Here is an 18,897-nt window from a genome sequence, read left to right as displayed (position 1 = left end):
CATCGAAACCAAGCAGGCCGTGCTAAGAGCCCATAGGCCCAACTGGGAACATAGCCGGAGTATCGAGCCCACCCGCTCCGACTCCGATACCAAAATCCACCAAATTTATATACGCAAAAAAAAAAAAAAAAAATCCAGCAAATTGTGGGTTTAGATCGAAGAGAAAAGCAGAGCTCGCCACGATCCCCATGGACGAGGAGGAGCACGAGGTGTACGGCCAGGAGATCCCGGTGGACGCGGACATGGAGGGCGGCGACGTCGACATGACCGCCGGCGGAGACGACGCGGCGAAGGTCACCCCCACCCCCACCCGCACCACCTGGATCCTTGTCCCCGCGCTAAACCCTAACCCTAGCTAGGCCCGAGTCTCTGACCCCGTGCTTTGTGCCGGCTGCAGGAGCTCGACGAGATGAAGCGTAGGCTCAAGGAGATGGAGGAGGAGGCCGCCGCGCTGCGCGAGATGCAGGCCAAGGTCGCCAAGGAGATGCAAGGTTGCCTTCTAGATGCGATCTTCCTACCCCTACCCTATCTCTATGCCTGCACTGCGCACGTGTTCTTGTTGCGATTTACTTAGGTTCGTTTAGGCGCTTTGCATCTATTTGGCTATACCTTTGTGATGATCTCATGGCCTTGAGTAGGCCATCAGCCTATTTGATCAAGTATACAAGTTACGAACTTAAGATCGGTCGCCCGTAGTAAATTTTACAAGATTCTCGATTTTTTCATGGTAGCTCAGTAAGCTGTGAACTTGCAAGTGTCTGCTAAGTTGGTATGTTCGTTATATAATGGATTAGCCTATTCTGTAATTTGGGGCAGGTTAGGGGAACAGCGTCTTTTGCATACAGTGCAAGTTTGCAGTCATGCATCAGCGCTATCTTTTAAGTTAATTATGCACAATATGGACTTACATGTAACTTGGGTTAACTTTCGTTTCCTGCACTGCATGTAGTCCGGACCTGGACTCTAGATATCTGATTCCTTTATGTTCATTTGTTGTATGTGTTGTCTTGTTCTATCAAAGGACATGAGCTTCAAAAACATATTTTGTGCTAAAATTTCAATTGCCTTGTACCCTGATCTCCCAGAACTCCTCCCTTGTTTAATGGTAGTTTGTACCATATTGGTGCCTCTTCTTTTTTCTCTCTATATGATATATGAGACTCACCTATTCTCCAATCATTCTACTTCTTGTGATTACTTCAGAATTTCACCAACAGCGGACTTAAGTGCGTGCAATGAAGATATGGCTTTTTTGTAGTTCTGGTGTGTTACTTCTGTAGTTTGAGTAGTTGCACAAATGTGTTGCTGGTTTTTATTTTGTTTTGGCATGGATGCTTTTTGGGAGATTGTGGTAATTTTCTTGGGTGTGGGATAAATATTATTGCTTGTCCTCAAAATTCGGGAGCAGGGTTCCACATGATTTTCTACTGTTTAAGAGTATGCTTGTATTGGTAACATCACCCCCATTAAATATCTATCTGTATGAGCCTTTGCGATTTGATATAGAGTTTAGTACTCCCTCCGATCCAAAATACTTGTCCCATAATGAGTGAATCTACATACTAAAACACGTCTAGATACATTCGTTTTTGGGCAATTGTTTTGGACTAGAGGGAGTACATTTTTACTTGATGAATAGGTTAGTGCTTAGTGTAAGTTCTCTAAAACAAATGAGAATTGTTTGTTATCAGTGTTTTCTTCTGTAGTTTGAGTAGTTGCACAAATGTGTTGCTCGTTTTTATTTTGTTTTGGCATGGATGCTTTTTGGGAGATTGTGGTAATTTTCTTGGGTGTGGGATAAATATTATTGCTTGTCCTCAAAATTCGGGAGCAGGGTTCCACATGATTTTCTACTGTTTAAGAGTATGCTTGTATTGGTAACATCACCCCCATTAAATATCTATCTGTATGAGCCTTTGCGATTTGATATAGAGTTTAGTACTCCCTCCGATCCAAAATACTTGTCCCATAATGAGTGAATCTACATACTAAAACACGTATAGATACATTCGTTTTTGGGCAATTATTTTGGACTAGAGGGAGTACATTTTTACTTGATGAATAGGTTAGTGCTTAGTGTAAGTTCTCTAAAACAAATGAGAATTGTTTGTTATCAGTGTTTTCTTGCATCATCTAGGACCATGCACCCACAACCATTTCTCTGATGCAGCTTCTCATTTTCTTTTGTAGGAGGAGATGCCAATGCAGCTGCAGCTGAGGCAAAGGAGCAAGTGGACGCTCGCTCTGTATATGTTGGAAATGTAAGATTCTATAAGCCCTCTCTTTCATCATACATGCATGGCCCGTTCATGTTAAATGTCGGGTCTGCATTATGGTAGATGTACTTATCTTGCCAAGGTATTCCTATAGGTTTGTTTGTGGCATAACATGTGGAGTTTAATGCAAAACTCCGTTGGATATGGGATACTCACATCAGTTAGTTGAACATGACTTATTGGTGCACTTAACTTAGATAAAAGACACTTATTCAAATGGCCTGATTCATTATCCTCTGTTCTTATACATGTTCAAATGTTAAAAGGCATAGTATGTCATGACCGGAGGGTCTTGAAATGCACTAACCTGCCTGTCTTTGCTCTCAGTTTCTGAATTGCTTAAAGTTGTAGTTTCTGATTAATGCCATTCACCATACAATGAAGGATAATTTCCATTTGTAGTTTTGCACTGTTGTGGCTTGTTGGTTGGCTTTGCCACCCTCATTTCCAGTTGTGGCTTGACGGTTGCCTTTGCCATCACAATGAAGGAATCTATTATCATTCTCTTTGTTGGCATGTTCTGCTATTCTAATGCTCCGGTGCATTGATTGAATGATGGTGATGGTCGCAGGTGTAGCCTTTTGAAATCAAGTCCATATGGTTGAATGCTATGTTGGGTTTTAGTATTAGTGTTTAGCAGTAGATAAAAAACAAAAAAAAAGTATCCCTGAAAAGAAAAGGAAAAAATATATCAAGGGGAAAAAGAAACAGAAAAAGAAAAAGAAAAAGAAAGAGAAAGAGAAAAAAAGGAAAGAAAAAGGAAAAGAGAGAAAAAAAGGAGAAAAAGGAAAAGAAAAAGCAAATTTAGATATATTATAGAATAGGTTGCCTCGCCGAAGAAGCAAAGGATGGCTAGAAAGCTGCTGTACACACAAGTGGCGCTTGAGACTTGGACCTGCGTGTGATGTGGTGCGATTCTTAATCACCTGTCCATTGGAAGTCACCTAATGGCGCATAGGTATGCCATGTAAGTCTACCATTAGAAGGGAGCCATATGTTGACTCTGTTCATTTGCTCTTTCTGCATGTGTGCTAGCTTACCCCTCCTCTCCCTCTTTTCACTTTAGAACTGTCTGTCTGTGCTACCGTGCTACACTGCTACCAAACACATTTTTGATGCTGCTCCTTTTCCCTCTATGGCCATCTTATGATTAATCCTCAACCAAGCATTCCTTTAATTAGGATTGCGTACTCTAAATGCAAGTACAGTTGCTCGATTTTGTATACGGCCCATAGGGTGACATGTGGAATTGTGGAATGCATAACTTTATTTGATGCTGTTGAATGTATCAACTTGGAAGTTATGTCTCCTTTTTGTCTTAAAGATCCTTAAAGGGGCTGTAGTTCGATGAGGGAAATACAATAATTTGATTCTAACAGAACTTCTCTTGAACTACTTTGCTTGAATGTCTTGCAATGTAGACTGTGTGAACAAAAGATTCTGGATACTGCATCTTCTACACACAAGTCTAGGCTCTTAAAATAGATTCGAGCTTTCCACTTGTTTCTTAACTTCTAACTTTTCCATTTGTCACCTGCCATAGCAGACACAACTTTCTTTTGCATATGATTTTTTTCTTTTTTGATCATTCTCAGATTGTTAGCAAGTATCATTTTTTTCAAACAAAAGTATCATCTCAATGTTCCCCGTGAATCATACTTTTTCATGACTTCACAATTTCCCTAAGAATTATGTAATATTTTATTATTTATAATTCTCTTTTAGATACAGCTATTTCTTACAAATGTTAATAACTACGTAACCTTCCCTCGGTTACTGTGTCATTTCCTTATCTACTTTAACCTTGCCACTGTGTATCAGCGCAGAAACCAGCTATATGTATTTTTTAAATTATGGCTGTAACTAGCCGTTTACAACTATATAGTTATTCTTCAGCTCCACAAGTGCAAGCGTGACAAACGCAATTTTGAGTAGACTTTGTATCAGTTAATTATTTAGCTTAATAACTGCTGTTTTATCTTTTGTGTATATTCAGTGAAAGTTCCTTCTTCCTGACATAATCATGTACTACAGGTTGATTATGCTTGTACGCCTGAGGAAGTGCAGCAGCATTTTCAAGCTTGTGGAACTGTCAACAGGGTGACGATCTTGACTGACAAGTTTGGACAACCAAAAGGCTTTGCTTATGTGGAATTTCTTGAACAAGAAGCAGTTCAGGAGGCTCTTAATTTGAATGAATCTGAACTGCATGGTCGTCAGATCAAGGTTAGAAATATTCAGTAGACTTTCATCGAGACCTTGAGTTTCCAGTACATCTTTTGAACAATATATTGCTCTTGAATTGAACTTAACCTTGACTCTGCTCAACAGGTCTCACCAAAGAGGACCAATGTCCCTGGGATGAAGCAGCGTCCGCCACGCGGAGCATTTAATCCTTACCATGGTTACCCTTATAGATCATATGGGTCACCGTATTTCCCACCGTATGGTGGTTATGGGTGAGTTTTGCAGCCTTGTACAACGTAGATATCCAATTGTATGTTCCTTTCTAACTCTCATCTTTGTGCCCTTTCAGGAGAGTTCCCAGATTCCGCCGGCCAACCCGCTACAGGCCTTACTACTGAAGTAGGACGTGTCATGAAGTGCTATGCCAGCCATAGTCGATGTGCGGAATAATTAGTCTACATGCTGCTCCGATATTTGACTAGTAGACATAATCTGCTGGGAGAATGCTATCCTGTTCCTCTAAGCCCTATTTGTACCGTTGGCTTGCATTATCCAAAACCCAAAACATCAGAACGATGTACATGTGACGACAACTTAAGTACTAGTAGCCCCACCGCACCCTGATGAGAAAACAACGACTAAAGAGGAGTCAGCATTGCTGGCGGCGACCCTCTGCGGGCCTTGTGCTCGCTCGGGGTAGGGAGTCGCAGGATCTGACGGGAGCCTGTGTATAGAACTAGACTAGGATTAGTCTCTTATAAGCTGGCTCCAGATTCATCGTCCACAGATATGGTATTCTGGTGTTGTGGTAAACGTGCCCTATCGACTTGTGGACGGTGGTGGTGGCACTGCTCGTCTTTTGTGCCTCCCGCTCCACTCATTCCCCAGCGAATTCTTCTGTACAGCAATATCACCTCTGCGTTTAGTCAGCTACCATTTAGATGAATTTCAGTACAGTCATGGCCAACTTAGCTTCTTCAGGGGTAATCGAGTGCAATGTCGCCTCTGCGTTTTATCTGTGCATGAGGGAATAAGATGACTGACCTTGTTAGAAGGCACTTCATCCGCCCATCTGCACGAGCGACAACTAATACAGGACAAAGGGAGACCATTAAGAAACACATAACCAACTGGTGGACAAAGGGAGATCATTAAGAAACACATAACTAACTGGTTCAGAGATAGAAAGTGTCCAAGAAGAAATACTAATGCAGTTTCTGGGTCCTTAGACAATCACATGGTGAACTGACAATCTTGTACTCCCTCTGTTGCAGATTTATATAAATTCAGATGTATCTATACACTATTCATATATAGGTGGGTGCGACCAACACTTCAACATGGCTTCCTGACCAATAAAATACCAAAGTGCCGAGCATAGCGAAATTCTAGCACCTAGCCGAGCAGATCCCATCTGGTTGGCTACCTAAATCAAGCCAAAGCATCAAAGTATTCAAAAGGTGTGTTCAGAATTTTCAAAAATAAACGAAAATGTTAAGAATGCTTAGGCTTTAATAAAGAGTTTTCCAGGAGTTTTCATAGTTCATAAAAAATTCATATTATAGCACTTGCATTGATTTTGATATTTTCTCGAAAGCTCCTTGGAGTGGATTGTTTTTGAAAATTTACATAGAAAATCTTGCTTGCACATTTGAGACATTCGAGAGGGTTACAAACTGTAAAAAAAACAGCTCAGCTTCATTTTTTTATTTTCTTTGAAAGTCAAATGTGCTTCAAAATCACGACGGAGCATCCAGAAGACATATGTACAATGGATTTTGTAAAACATTAACATCAACTACTCCTCCGATTCATTTCTGATCGAACTGGAGCAAATAAGCAGAGCACAAACTCATGCATCCGGGGATACTTCTAGGATAGTTTACAACTCATATTTTTTTTGCGGGTAGTTTACAACTCATATTAAATGTTCACCAGAGCCAAAAGTAAATGACAATGCAGTTGAGGATTAAGCAGACTCCACACTAGTAAATAACATCAGAATAGCGCCACACATATCAGACATCACAGTTCCAATATGAGTGAGGCTAATTACTCGGAGGGAGTCATCAGGATCATTTTAGTTCACTCCATCAGGCAACATCTAAACCAGTAAATCCAGTCATGCTGCTGGAGCAATAATAAGCAAGCCTTACTTGTTTGCTATCTCCATGAGCAACCAATCCTTCCTCATGTCCATTGGGAGTGCTATAAGAGATTCAAACAGGCGATCATCACGGATAAGAGTACTGTATGCTCTTAGAATATCAGCACGGGCTAAGCCAGGTATCTCTTTGAGTGTCTTGAAGATTAACTCAGAGGAATTTGACTTTCGCACTTGCACGTGCACAGCTGGATTGCTTTCTTCAAGAGGACCAATAAGCGCATCATTTGTCCGTTGCCTCTTAACAAGCTTATTGCCTTCCAGGGACAGTTGACTGGATCGCATGTTAGAACTACTTTCACCACCAGTTTCAGACATAACCTCTGCTGCTAACTCTTGACAACCCTCAGCAGCAGTCCTTGTGCCTTCTATAGCTGCATGGTCTTTGGAGCGAGTGGCGATAATCCAATCTGAGCATGTGGCACCTTTCTTTTGGGGAACCTCTGCTGCCACCGCTTGACAACTCTTAGCACCAGTGTTTGCGCCTTCTATTGCTGCATGGTCTCTGGAGCGTGTGACGCTAAGCGCATCTGCGCGTGTGGCACCCTTCTTTTTGGGAACCTTTGCTACTAACGCTTGACAACTCTCAGCACCAGCCCTTGTAGCTTCTTTTGTTGCATGTTTTTTAGAGCATGTGACCCCAATTGCATTCGAGTGCTGAACAACTTTGGACGTGTCACATGTGGCACTTTTCTTTTGGGGAACCTTGTTTTCTACATCCTCCATCTGCCTTAGAATGAATGGACGCAAAATGGCATGAAGCTTTGAAAGATGGGCCTGTCTTTCCTCAAAAGTTCGTTGGTCCTTGTCTTTCTTATCCCCAAAATCAAACCTGTAAAGAATATTGTTGTCAGCCAGAGGCAAAAAAGAAAAGAGCAACACATATTCAAAAAGCAAGTTCTGTGCCTGTGTAACCAAAGTGACACACAGTCAAAATATGTATAAATTGTAGTTAGAAATATGCAGATGTTACTTGATTCATCAGTAAGCTTTTAAGCGAACATAACATATCACTTTGCAATAGAGATAAGCAAATACAAAATATAAACCTACGGTAATATTTAATAGAAAATTTAGCAGACAAAACAATCAGTGACAACAATAATCAGCAAAGAGAAAATATAATGCATGTTTACTAATCCAGAATTTTAATTTCTGGCTAGTATGCTTCACAAAGGCTAAAACTTTTGAATTTACAATAAGAAAATGAAAATATTTTATATGACACCGAACTTCTGAACCTTACTATGCGATGATGTAGTAGGAAAACAGAGTTGCAGAACCTCATAATATATAATTATTACATACAACTACAGGAGAACATCTGTTAGGAGAGTAGTACTACTTGTGTCTATAAATAGGCGTCTGAGATTTGTCAAAATCTAGATGTATCTAGACGTTATTTAGTGTTTATATACAACCAAATTTAGACAAAAACTTCAGACATCTATTTATAGACGGATGGAGTATTACTTATGAGTTTAATAAAGCGCCCTTTATCGAAAAAATATCAGTTTCAAATAGTGGTACATGTCTTGGCCAGAACCACCATATCGGAGAAAACCCTTTTGAGAGATGGGTAATGTTGCACAATAAAATTCAGGTCAACTATGAATATAATCAGTAAGTGATTTTAGCCCCATAACTGATGAACACAAGGACTGCTTCCAGCCCATGAAATAAATAGATCAATTATAGAATAGCAAGTAAAATGTGCATGAGGTACAGGGTGGTACCATGAATCAAACTCTTCATGAGATGAGAACTCATAGGGCAAAGCAAACTTCAATAGAGACTGCGGCTCTGTTTTTTTCCTGGCCGAGTACCAAGTCACCTCTGCCATGCTCTTCATCATATGAACAGACCTTAACAAAAGTAGCTTATTAGTACCCATTGGCTGGGGTTTTAACAGCTCCAACAATTTGCGTTCCCATTGCATCATCTTATGACTCTGGAAAAAGATGTATGTAAATGACAAGTATATAAGAAAGGGAGAAAAAGATAAAAGGACAATAATTTTGGGCATGTATTCTTCCATCACCTCATCCAGAACAACATATTTCCACTTATAATGAGCAAACCATTCTTTATCCGACACGACCATAGAATATGTAGTCAATATGATTGGAAAATCAGGGCCAACAGTTCTGTTCATGAACTCTTTCCTCTGCACTGTCCAAGTCTTTTCATTTCTAAAATAATTCAGTGTCTTCATAGTGGGAAAATGTCTGGAACCAAGTATCTCCATGTAAGACATCAACTAACAATGAATACAGTGTAACTTCAGAAACTTTACCTTATTCCTTTCAACCAGTTAGGGATAGCATCACCGTCCTGGGACAAAACTATCATGTATGGACCATGCAGACCATTCCCTTTGAGATGAGCAAGAAACCCAAGTGTCTGGATTACTGCCCCAAATTCCATTGGATCCTCTAGTATCGCATTTAACCCATTCTTCCGCATAGATATTAGCCACTTGATACCCTTTATCTGGTAAGGCTTCAACTTTACACCAGTCATTAATGGAACAAGCCTGGCTTGCTCTCTTTCCCACTTTTCTTGTTCTGTTAGGGAAGCTTCATCAGCAGTAGATTTCGTAGCTAGTTCATCATGGAGAAGTTCTGAATAGTGCTGGGTTTGTGTCACGATCTCATCCAACATGCTAAATTCTTGGTTAGGATCAGACGCATGTCTTTCAGATTCTGCCATCTTCGCACAAAAAGATTCAAATCATTCGAGAACTTCAACACGGAAAAATACAGAAATTTAGCATTCAGCACGTGCATGAACATTTTTTTTTATATTAGCAAGTGCATGAGCATTATTAACAATATCCATCATTCAGCAGACTCCTTACATTCCACATCAAATTAAAAGTGTTTGCTACTCATGTGCTCGAACTTAAATCAGAGGTCAATCTTGACAGAATCTCAGACCATACGGTTCTATCACAAAAGCTGAATCAGGACAGGCATTTAAATATGTCTTGCTGGTACCCAAGCTAGAACATAAAATACACCATTATAAGCAATATTACAATCTACTCAGTTCCCATGATGCACGGATAACTTGGTAACCATCAAACATATCGTCGCACGCAATATAGTTGACAAGTCATAGCATGTTACTTAAGACACGTCACAAATATTTTTCAGCAAATACCTCCTAATTGTATGCTTCTCCTCGTCATCACTAAACAGTCCAATGTCCCTTGGTCAGAACAAGAATTGCATAAAGAAGTTATCCCAACATAGTCTTTCTCCTATTCCTCCTTTTATTTTCCTCAGTTATGCAAGAAAACAAATATAAAGGGACATGGCGTTTCTGCACCCGAGCACATGCTCCTGGTTTTTTAATGAATTTGAACGTATTATAAAATGTCAAAAAATTCTGAAACAAAATGTCACACATACATCTTGATGTTCTATGTGTTCGCAAAACGTTTCACAAAAAAACTGATATTTTTTGTGTCATGTGTAGAAAAGACAAAATTTGGTGCTAAAAATAAGCTGCCCAAACGACATTTCCTTCTTTTTACATAGGACACACAAAATATTGGTTTTCCGTGAAACTTGGCATGCGCACATAGATTGTCAACATATACGTGCAAATTTTTTGTTTAGAATTTTTTGATATTTTTTTTAAAAAATCGGTGGTAGGAGCATATGCACCCAAGATCAAAAGTGCATTTCCGAATCTAAAGATTGTTTTGACACGGTGCAGCTACACATATTTCAAGCAGAGCATGCAAGCAGAAAAAAATATGTAAGTAAATATTGCACAACATATGAAGGAAGTTAACATGGGAAACATATTTACACTTTAAACTAGCCACAAACATCACCTCATACTTAGATTGCTACAGCAGCAACATCAAACTATTGCTATGTATATTTGTTCAAGAAGAGACTGAAATATCCTAAAGCTGATGCTTGTAATAGTTCAGTTGAAAAAAAAAATGCTTGTTTTGGGGAGATTTCACATTAACTCATAGTAATATCAAATATATATGACTAGATAACAGAGATTGGGTGATTTCGATTCTATTCACAGCAGTACCGGCCGAATACAACAAAGCCTAGGTAACAAAGATTGGGTAATTTCGAGTATATTCACAGCAGTACCGAATATAAGGCTGCCTAGATAACAAAGATTGGTGGATTTACTAACAAATAAGATGCAACAAAAACTGGTAAAGAGAACAGTAGACGGACAGTACATAGTAGCACATCAAAGAATGTAACAAAATATCGATCTTTCCATGCACATTACCTCGGGCTTGATCTGCCTGGCTACCGAAACTTTGTCTATAACACCAAACTGACCTGAAAGAGGCAACATAGGATCAGATTTATGCAACCAGGAAGTGGATTGGGAGTTAGGGGTGGCCTGATTTCTAGGGTTTTCATGACAGAACAGACAGGGGGGGGGGGGGGGGGGGGGGGTGCCATGGGGCGGGGTAGAGGCGCTGGACATGGGGAAGGGGAGGGGAGGGGAGGAAGAATGCTTCAGGCGGTGGCGGAACTCACCTGCGTGGCTGTTGCCGCCGCCTTCGACGTCGACGTGAGCTTCAGTCGCCTATGTGGGTGACGAAGAGCGCAGCGCAAGGGAGTGGGCTCGAGGAACAGAGGAAGGAAAATTGGGAGGATTAGACCAACTCTAACACAGCCCCTATTTATCGAAACTGAAAAAAGCGAGTCTCCCGAAAAACAATTTACTTGCGGATTTAGCGATAGCGCAGAACAGAAATCGAAAAGGTGAACCGAACTCGATGAAATCAAACGTTGGGGGAAACCAAAATTTGCGATCGCACTCGATTTCATTGAATGAAGCTAAATTCGTTCATAATTTGTACAATACTAGGCAAAATACATGCATATTGCACGTACATTACGATCTAGGCACCTAAATTAAACTAGAATTAGTCCCCGGAGTGACTATACTGTCACCGGGGAGCTAAACGTAGCCGGCGGAGGGTTTTTGCTCGCCGGTCTTCCTAGGCGAGGACGACCGCCGCCTCGGAGGTGCTCCCGCATGCTCGAGGCGTCCCGGCGGCGGCGTCGTCGTCGCCGTGCGGGGGCAGCGCCGGCAGAGGAGGGCTACACGCCGCGGCAGCGGGGGCGCCTCGGCTTTTCCTTCCGCCGCCTCCTCGCGCGCGCGCCGAGGTACGCCATCATCTCCGGCCACTTCCGGCCGGCCCTCCTCCATGCGCCGATGGAGCGCCTACGTCTGCAGAGCTCCGGCGACGCCCGTGCACCCGGCGGACGCCGCGTGCACCTTCCAGCGCCGGATCGGCCACCTCCCCTACCCACGCGTCTAGCACGCGTCATTCCGGACGGAGGGGAGCTGGCCGAAGTGGCGGCGCTGCCTCGGAGCGGCCGGAATCGCTCGTCGGAGCGGGGAACTTGCGGCGGCGGGAGACGAGCGGCGGAGGGGAGTAAGGTTTGCAAACCGAACTCCCCTCCGCGAACCCTTTTAATAGGGGGCGCCCGCTGGATTTCTCGGGCCCCTGAACTTCGTTTACGGGCCGGCCCATGTATTCGGACGCTGATCTGCGCGCGTTTCGGCCTGAACCCGTAAATCCGCCGGAAAAGTTCAGTTCCGATGTGATTTACGGGCTCTGTTAGAGATGCTCTTAGGCCATCTCCAAACCATAGTTTAAAAAACCGGACCGACGAGTGAACCGGTGAGGTGACTGGCTCACTGGTTCAGTTGCGACAAAAACCACCAAATTTAATAAACTACTATCCTACTTTTGGGAAATATTAGCACGGGATTCTCTATGTCTAATTTACTTCTGTAGTATATCACAAAGAAAGTGGTATAGGGTAGGGCCGCGGGAGAGATGTTTTGGGCATTGTGACAGGTTGCAGGTCTGAAAACATAATATTTTCCAACATTTTTTCTGGTTTTCTTCTAGTTGGACTCGTGCCACTTTAAAAATCTGGCCAGGGCGTCGGTTTCGTTTTTTTTCCCGACCACCTATTCGGTCCGGTTTTTGAAACTGTGATCCAAACGGTTCCTATTTTGGACCGCTTTTCGGTTCGTTTGGATCTGGGTCCGTCGGTCCGCATATAGAAAAATATCGCGGCCCGGATGCGGGTGGTAGCGGCCCCAGCGACGGTTCTCAAATGTCCGCGGTCACACATGTTTCACCGTTTTTCTTTAGAGGACAAACTAAAGGAAGTTAAGTGATAGCATGGAAAGGCCTACAACACAGTGTAAATCTCAATCAAGCTTGAATTGGAATAGTTGCATCGTGAGGCATTTTCTGATATGGTTAACAACATGTGGAAAAAACTTGTTGCTGACCATAGCCCAATCTAAAGGCGAAACAAAACGTTACGAGAAACAGGTAAACACATTGGTGGTTGGGCTAGGCATATGGCAGGGCAGGTAAAAAATGAGAATCTTCGCCTATCATCCATTATTGATGATTTAGAGGCTACCGCTGATGTTCGGCCGCTATCTTATAAGAGATTGAATTAAAAAATCAATCCAATACACAAATGATGGTCTTCTACGTGAAGAGGAGCTTAAATGGTAGCAACGTTTAAAAGCCCAATTCATTTGAGAAGAAGACTCGAATACAAGATACTTCAATAGTGTCACAATGGGCATACACAGGAAGAAACTTAGTCATTCTTTGGCTCGAGACGAGGGCACGATTGAAGGTCGTGAGGAACTCAAATCTTACATAACAAATTACTATGGAAGTCAATTTGGGAAACCTGAAGAGGGTAACTTCTCCGTGGAAGAAACTCGAACCCGGATGACATTTTGCACGTTTCTGAGGAGGAAATCGCCTATCTTATTGCACCTTATTCAGAGGATGAAGGTAAAAGGGCGATTTTTCAAATGGAACACAAAAAACCTCCAAGTACAGCCGGTTTTCCAGTTGAGTTCTATTAGAACTTCTCGGAGATGATCAAGATTGACTTGCTTGATCTGTTCAACGCTCCTCACACTAGACAGCTGGAACTGTTTCGCCTAAATTTCGGTGCTATAATTTTGTTCTCAAAGGTTAATGAAACAGAAAGATCCAACAATATATGCTATTTTTCTTCTAAATGTTAGCTTCAAAATATTCACGAAAACCACAACTCTTATGCAAAATTCGGTAGTTGATCATGTTGTACGTGTGTTTCACACTGCTTTTTGTAGGATAACGTTGCATAGAAAACAAAAAATTTCCTACCGCGAACACGCAATTCAAGCCAAGATGCAATCTAGAAGACAGTAGCAACGAGGGGTTTATCGAGTCTCACCCTTGAAGAGATTCCAAAGCCTACAAGAGTAGGCTCTTGTTGCTGCGGTAGACGTTCACTTGCCGCTTGCAAAAGATTTGCCAAAGATTTGCCGCAAAACCTCACTCTCCAGCGGCAGAATTAACACCAATACCATTATCGTGTCCCTTTGCCCAATGGGGACTTGATATGGTGGGCAAGTTGCACAAAGCTTCGCCAGGAGGATATGAGTACTTGCTGGTCGCTGTCGACAAATTCACCAAATGGGTAGAAGCAAAGCCAATAAATTCACCAGATGCAGCGTCGGCAATAAAGTTTGTGAAAGGCCTCGTTTTTCGGTTTGGAGTGCCTCATAGCATTTTCACAGATAACGGTTCAAACTTTACGTCCAAGGAATTCAAGGAGTACTGCGCAGAAGTAGGCATTAAATTGCACTTTGCGTCAGTTGGGCACCCGCAAACCAATGGCCAAGTCGAGAAAGCCAATGGCATCATCTGCAACGGCCTCAAAAAGCGCCTGCTAGGACTGCTTGAAAAAGCTCGACATACCTGGCCAGAGGAATTGCCAAGTGTTTTGTGGAGCATCCGAACAACACCAAATACGGCGATACAAGAAACTCCGTTTTTTCTCGTCCACGAAGCCGAAGCAGTATTACCAATTGAAATAGAGCATGATTCTCCAAGAGTAGCAGAGTATGACGAAGAAACATCACGAAAAGCTCGGGAGGATGATATGGATGCACTCGATGAAGCTCGAGACGAAGTACTTTCACGAGTCACCAAATACCAGCAAGACCTCAAAAACTACCACAGTCGACGGCTAAGGCCCAGATCTTTCCAGGTCGGGAATTTGGTCTTACGGTTAAATCAAAAAAGTACTGAAAAGCTCGAATCACCATGGCTAGGTCCTTACGTCGTCACGGAAGTCATCGACGGAGGAGCATACAGGATCAAGGACAAGAAGACAGGGGCTCCCGAGAAAAACCCCTGGAACGTGGCGCAGCTCAGGCGGTTCTACGCCTAGAATCGAAATATAGTCCTCCTTTGTAAAAATACAATGTACTGAAACGCCCGCGAGTTTTCAGACGCACTCTTTTCCTTTTCGGGGCACCGAGTGGGGCCGGAAAGGTTTTTAATGAGGCGGGCTCGCGGTGCTGCAATATAATAAAGATAGTGGAGATATACTTCTTATTCTTCGACACGCTCGGGGGCTCAACGCCTTCAAGTCTCAAAATACGCACAATATAGACAAACTGGACTTACCGAAATATTTCGCCTTGGTACACTAATACCTCGCCAAATATAACATCGGAAGCTAACAAATTATAAATATACTATACTCGTCAAAATCTTACTGCTTTGGTCTGAAAACCTCGCAACAAAAAATATAGAACTTCGACATCACGACACTCGGGGGCTTCTAACCCATCAATGAAAAAACAAAGATATCTTATTACGACAGGAGGAAAAATCTTCGAGATAGCAAAACAGTATAAACTCCAGCCAGAGACTCGGGGGCTCGGTGATCAAAAACAGAAAAAATACAGAGTTGACAGCTTTACAATATAGATTGTGTTTACAAGTACACAAAGATGTATCAATGATGGAACTACAGCAAGAAGAGGAAAAAGTCTTCAAGGGAAACCTAGCACATGGTCTATGGTTATTCGCTCAGTAGAAGGACGAGTACTATGCTCAGTATAGCTTCCCTTCACGAAGAACTCAGAATCCATCCGAAGAAGTTCATCCATCATATCTTCGGCAACAGGAGTCACCAAATCATCAATCTTGCCCATATTTCTCTTTTTCTTTGCCATCTTCGCCAGGCAAGTAGGAACAATTTGATCTATGGGCAATTTCGGATGGCAAATTTTTATCATCATCATGGCAAATCTTGCGCGGCGAAAGTTGAGCCCGCACAAAGCCATGGATTCGAGGAGCATCTCGAAATTTTTCCATTAAAGCTGGAAGGGTCTCTGGCATCTTGTTCCGAGGGAACATGGTTCCATAAACTAAGAATAAAGTCTTCGTACAGAAGTCAAGGAAGTCACGGACTTGAGCCGCGCGATCTTGAAATCTGACGATTTGGCGGGTGCGCTCAGGAGTAACCCAAAAGTTAGATCCATGTTGCGCAGCCAGTCTCAGCAAAACATTGGTTCGAGCTTCAACACGTTGGTCCTCGGCAGCAGTATCCAGAAATGAGCCTGGCACAGCAAACAAAATATCAAGGAACGAATAGCAAAGAACAACATTCAACATAGTTATGAACAGGAAACATACCTGTCATGTCCAAACTGGCGTCAGTCATTAGCTGAAGCATATAATTCTCGCGAGAAGAAGTTTCAGCAGCCTCAGCAACAGCAGCATCCTTCGCAGCAATGGCTTCTTTTGCCTGTTGAAGAGCAATTTTCTCTCTCGCAAACGCTTGTCGAGATTGTTCCATCATCGCAAGAGTTTGTTTCTTCATGGATTGAAGTTGTTGGCGAAGTTCTTGCAAATCTTGCGACAAGAGTTCACTTGAAAAATCTCCGGCAAAGGTTTTCTTCGAGAATGAAGAAGCAGGTGAAGTATCGGCAGAGCAAGGATTGGCCGAGTAGTTATCAAATATTAACTGGAAAAGAAAGTCTCAGGATCAATGATAGCACCAGGAAGAATTTCATTCATCTTCAGAAAATTTACATTGATATTACAGAAGTTCTCCGAAAGGTTTACTAGGATATTTGTCACCAAAGCTAAGGTGGCGACAAGGGCAAAAGGAACAAAGAGAGCAAAGAAAAAGAAAAAAGGAGAGGCATTCAACTAGACCTCCGGCCTTGATGAGCTAGGAGTTGCAGATGGCTTGATCCCGAGATAGGCCAGGATTTTCTTCGTGTTGGGCTTGGCTGCCTTGATCAACGACCGCCATTTTGTTTGCTCTATCTGTTCGGTGTCGCCAACCTTCATCCAGTCAACAGTTTGTTGGCTGTCAGCAACCAAAGCAACAGTGCTCTCGACAGCAATTTTCATGTTCTCCTGGCGCATCTTCAGTCCAAGATCCTCCGGTGGATTGAAGTCCATGGCAAGGGCAAGGAAAGTCTTGGGCTCCTCTTTCTTCGGGAAGAAGTAGGGGAACAGCTTCGACAATCCTGCGTCAGCATTCACCACGCCTTCGCGAACTTCTTGGCCATGAAATTCCAGATAAGAGAGTGCGTCAAGGAGAGGATCATTGGTGGGATTCTCAAGATCAAACTCTTGGTTTGTTTGACCTGCCACAGAAAATATATGTTGGTCGACAGCAAGTAAAAAGAAAAAAAAAAGCAAGTCCTAAGAAAAATAGAAGGGATCGACAAAGTTACCGAGGAAGCGCCGATTTTGCGTGCTCAAGCGCTTGAGGATCCCCTTTTCACGAGTAGCCTGCGCGGCCTTGTGCTCGTTTAAAGCAGTTTCGGCATCCTCAAGTCTCTTTTGCAGATTTTCGACACCAGCAGCTTTTGCCTTGGCTTCATCAGCCTCTGCTTTGGCTTGGCTAGCGTCAAGTTCAGCCTTCTTGCGAGCCGTTTCACTTTGCTCCAGTTTCTGAGCAAGAGTGTCGACAAGCTTGTTGGCTTCTGCAAGTTTCTCTGCCAAAATAGAAAGGAATCGTCAAAATTGCGACAAAAACAGAAGCAAGAAGTTATAAATAAGGGGTAGCAAAAAAGTTATTACCTTCAGTCTTGCTGGCATACTCACAGTACCCAATGAATTGGGACCCGATGCGAACAAGCTCTTTGATCATAGGCTATCAAAGAAGAACAAAGAAAGAAAACATCGGTACGGGAAAAATATGAAGGCATAAAGAAGCAAACAGAGGAAATATAGAAACGGGCAAGAAAATAAAAAACTTACATCATCTAAGAGAGGATTAGAGGAGCTACCCAACTGAGGGGTAGGCTCCACGATCGTTTCCACCCTTGTCTTTTTTGGTGAAGGAGCAAGAGGGCTTGAAGGAGGAGTGGTGGTGACGACGTTTTGTTGAGGAGGCGAGGATTCTTCTCCCTCAACTGGCGTCTCCGAAACAATTAAAGTATGTGACGTGCTTGTTCGAGGAGCCACGTCAAGAGTTGGTACTTCTTCCTCATCATCACTGTGATTAAAGATCGACAGCACAAAAAGCAAGATAAGACAAAAATCTTCGAGTACATAAATAAGGGGATATCAAAGTGACTTACGAGCTGATGAGGGATTCAAGATAGGGATCATAAGTTGCCTTCTGACGTGAAGGATCAACTTCTTCGGCTTTGGAGGTGCCGGAATCTTCGACATCATTCCTCTTCCTTTTGTTCCTTGGAGAAACGGCAGGAGGAGGAGGAGACAGTGCCGACGCAGTGCCTTCGGAGGCAGCATCTTTTTCAGAAGATCCCGCAGATTTTAGAGAATCCACGGGTTCATTCACAAAAGAGGGGGCCTCTTGGTTGTCATCAGTAACAACGGCCCTTTCTTCGACTTCTCCACCTTCAGGAAGAGGAGGAAGCGAGACAAGGTCTGGATGGTTCTGTACAAAATAAAAATAAAATAGGGGAAGATATCAGAAAAGGAGTTACAACAAAGATAGCAAAGCAGTAACAAGACAATCGATAAAGATTACCTTGGGAAGTGGATTGGCGGCGCTGAATGGTTTTACACGACAAGAAGAAGGGACAGGATCTTTTTTGCTGAGAGACGAGATTTTTCGGACAAGTTTTTCTAAGTCCTTGACCTCCAAATCCACCGACAGCCGATCTGCGTCCTTGTCGCCAGCATATTTCCAGAGAGGGTATTTGCGAGCCTGAAGCGGCTGCACTCTAGTCCTAAGAAAATAAGCCGTGATTTGGATACCTGACAGCTCTTTGCCGCGAGTATTTTGCAACTCGTGGATGCGAGCCATCAAGGTTTCTGTCGACGCCTTTTCTTCTTCGGTAGCCTCTACGTCCCAGGAGCGGCGGCGAAGGATTTTTTCGGCGCCATCGAAAGGAGGGATGTTGTCTTCAGCACATCCGTGGTTCTCCTCCTGAATGTACAACCAC

At 42.8% G+C, this 18,897-nt stretch overlaps 2 protein-coding genes across 2 annotated transcripts; one reads left to right on the top strand and one right to left on the bottom strand.

Moving 5' to 3' along the window:
* The first annotated feature begins 122 nt into the window (after nt 1-122).
* On the top strand, nt 123-5,081 carry LOC127305852 (polyadenylate-binding protein 3). The gene is made up of 6 exons (XM_051336430.2): nt 123-293; nt 398-491; nt 2,191-2,261; nt 4,311-4,502; nt 4,608-4,735; nt 4,813-5,081. The coding sequence occupies exons 1-6, from the start codon at nt 189-191 to the stop codon at nt 4,859-4,861; spliced, it is 639 nt and encodes a 212-aa protein (XP_051192390.1). The 5' UTR covers nt 123-188; the 3' UTR covers nt 4,862-5,081.
* Nucleotides 5,082-6,235: 1,154 nt separating this feature from the next.
* LOC127305850 (uncharacterized) lies at nt 6,236-11,266 on the bottom strand. Its single transcript, XM_051336424.2, has 5 exons — nt 11,160-11,266; nt 8,924-9,339; nt 8,669-8,855; nt 8,364-8,578; nt 6,236-7,459 (listed from the first exon to the last, which is right to left on the bottom strand). Exons 2-5 carry the CDS (start codon nt 9,337-9,339, stop codon nt 6,616-6,618), a joined length of 1,662 nt encoding a protein of 553 aa, XP_051192384.1. The 5' UTR covers nt 11,160-11,266; the 3' UTR covers nt 6,236-6,615.
* Between the last annotated feature and the right edge of the window lie 7,631 nt (nt 11,267-18,897).

This window comes from Lolium perenne, chromosome 6 (genome assembly GCF_019359855.2).
Source record: "Lolium perenne isolate Kyuss_39 chromosome 6, Kyuss_2.0, whole genome shotgun sequence".
NCBI classification, from domain to species: Eukaryota; Viridiplantae; Streptophyta; class Magnoliopsida; order Poales; family Poaceae; genus Lolium; species Lolium perenne.
This window is presented reverse-complemented; position numbering and strand designations above follow the sequence as displayed.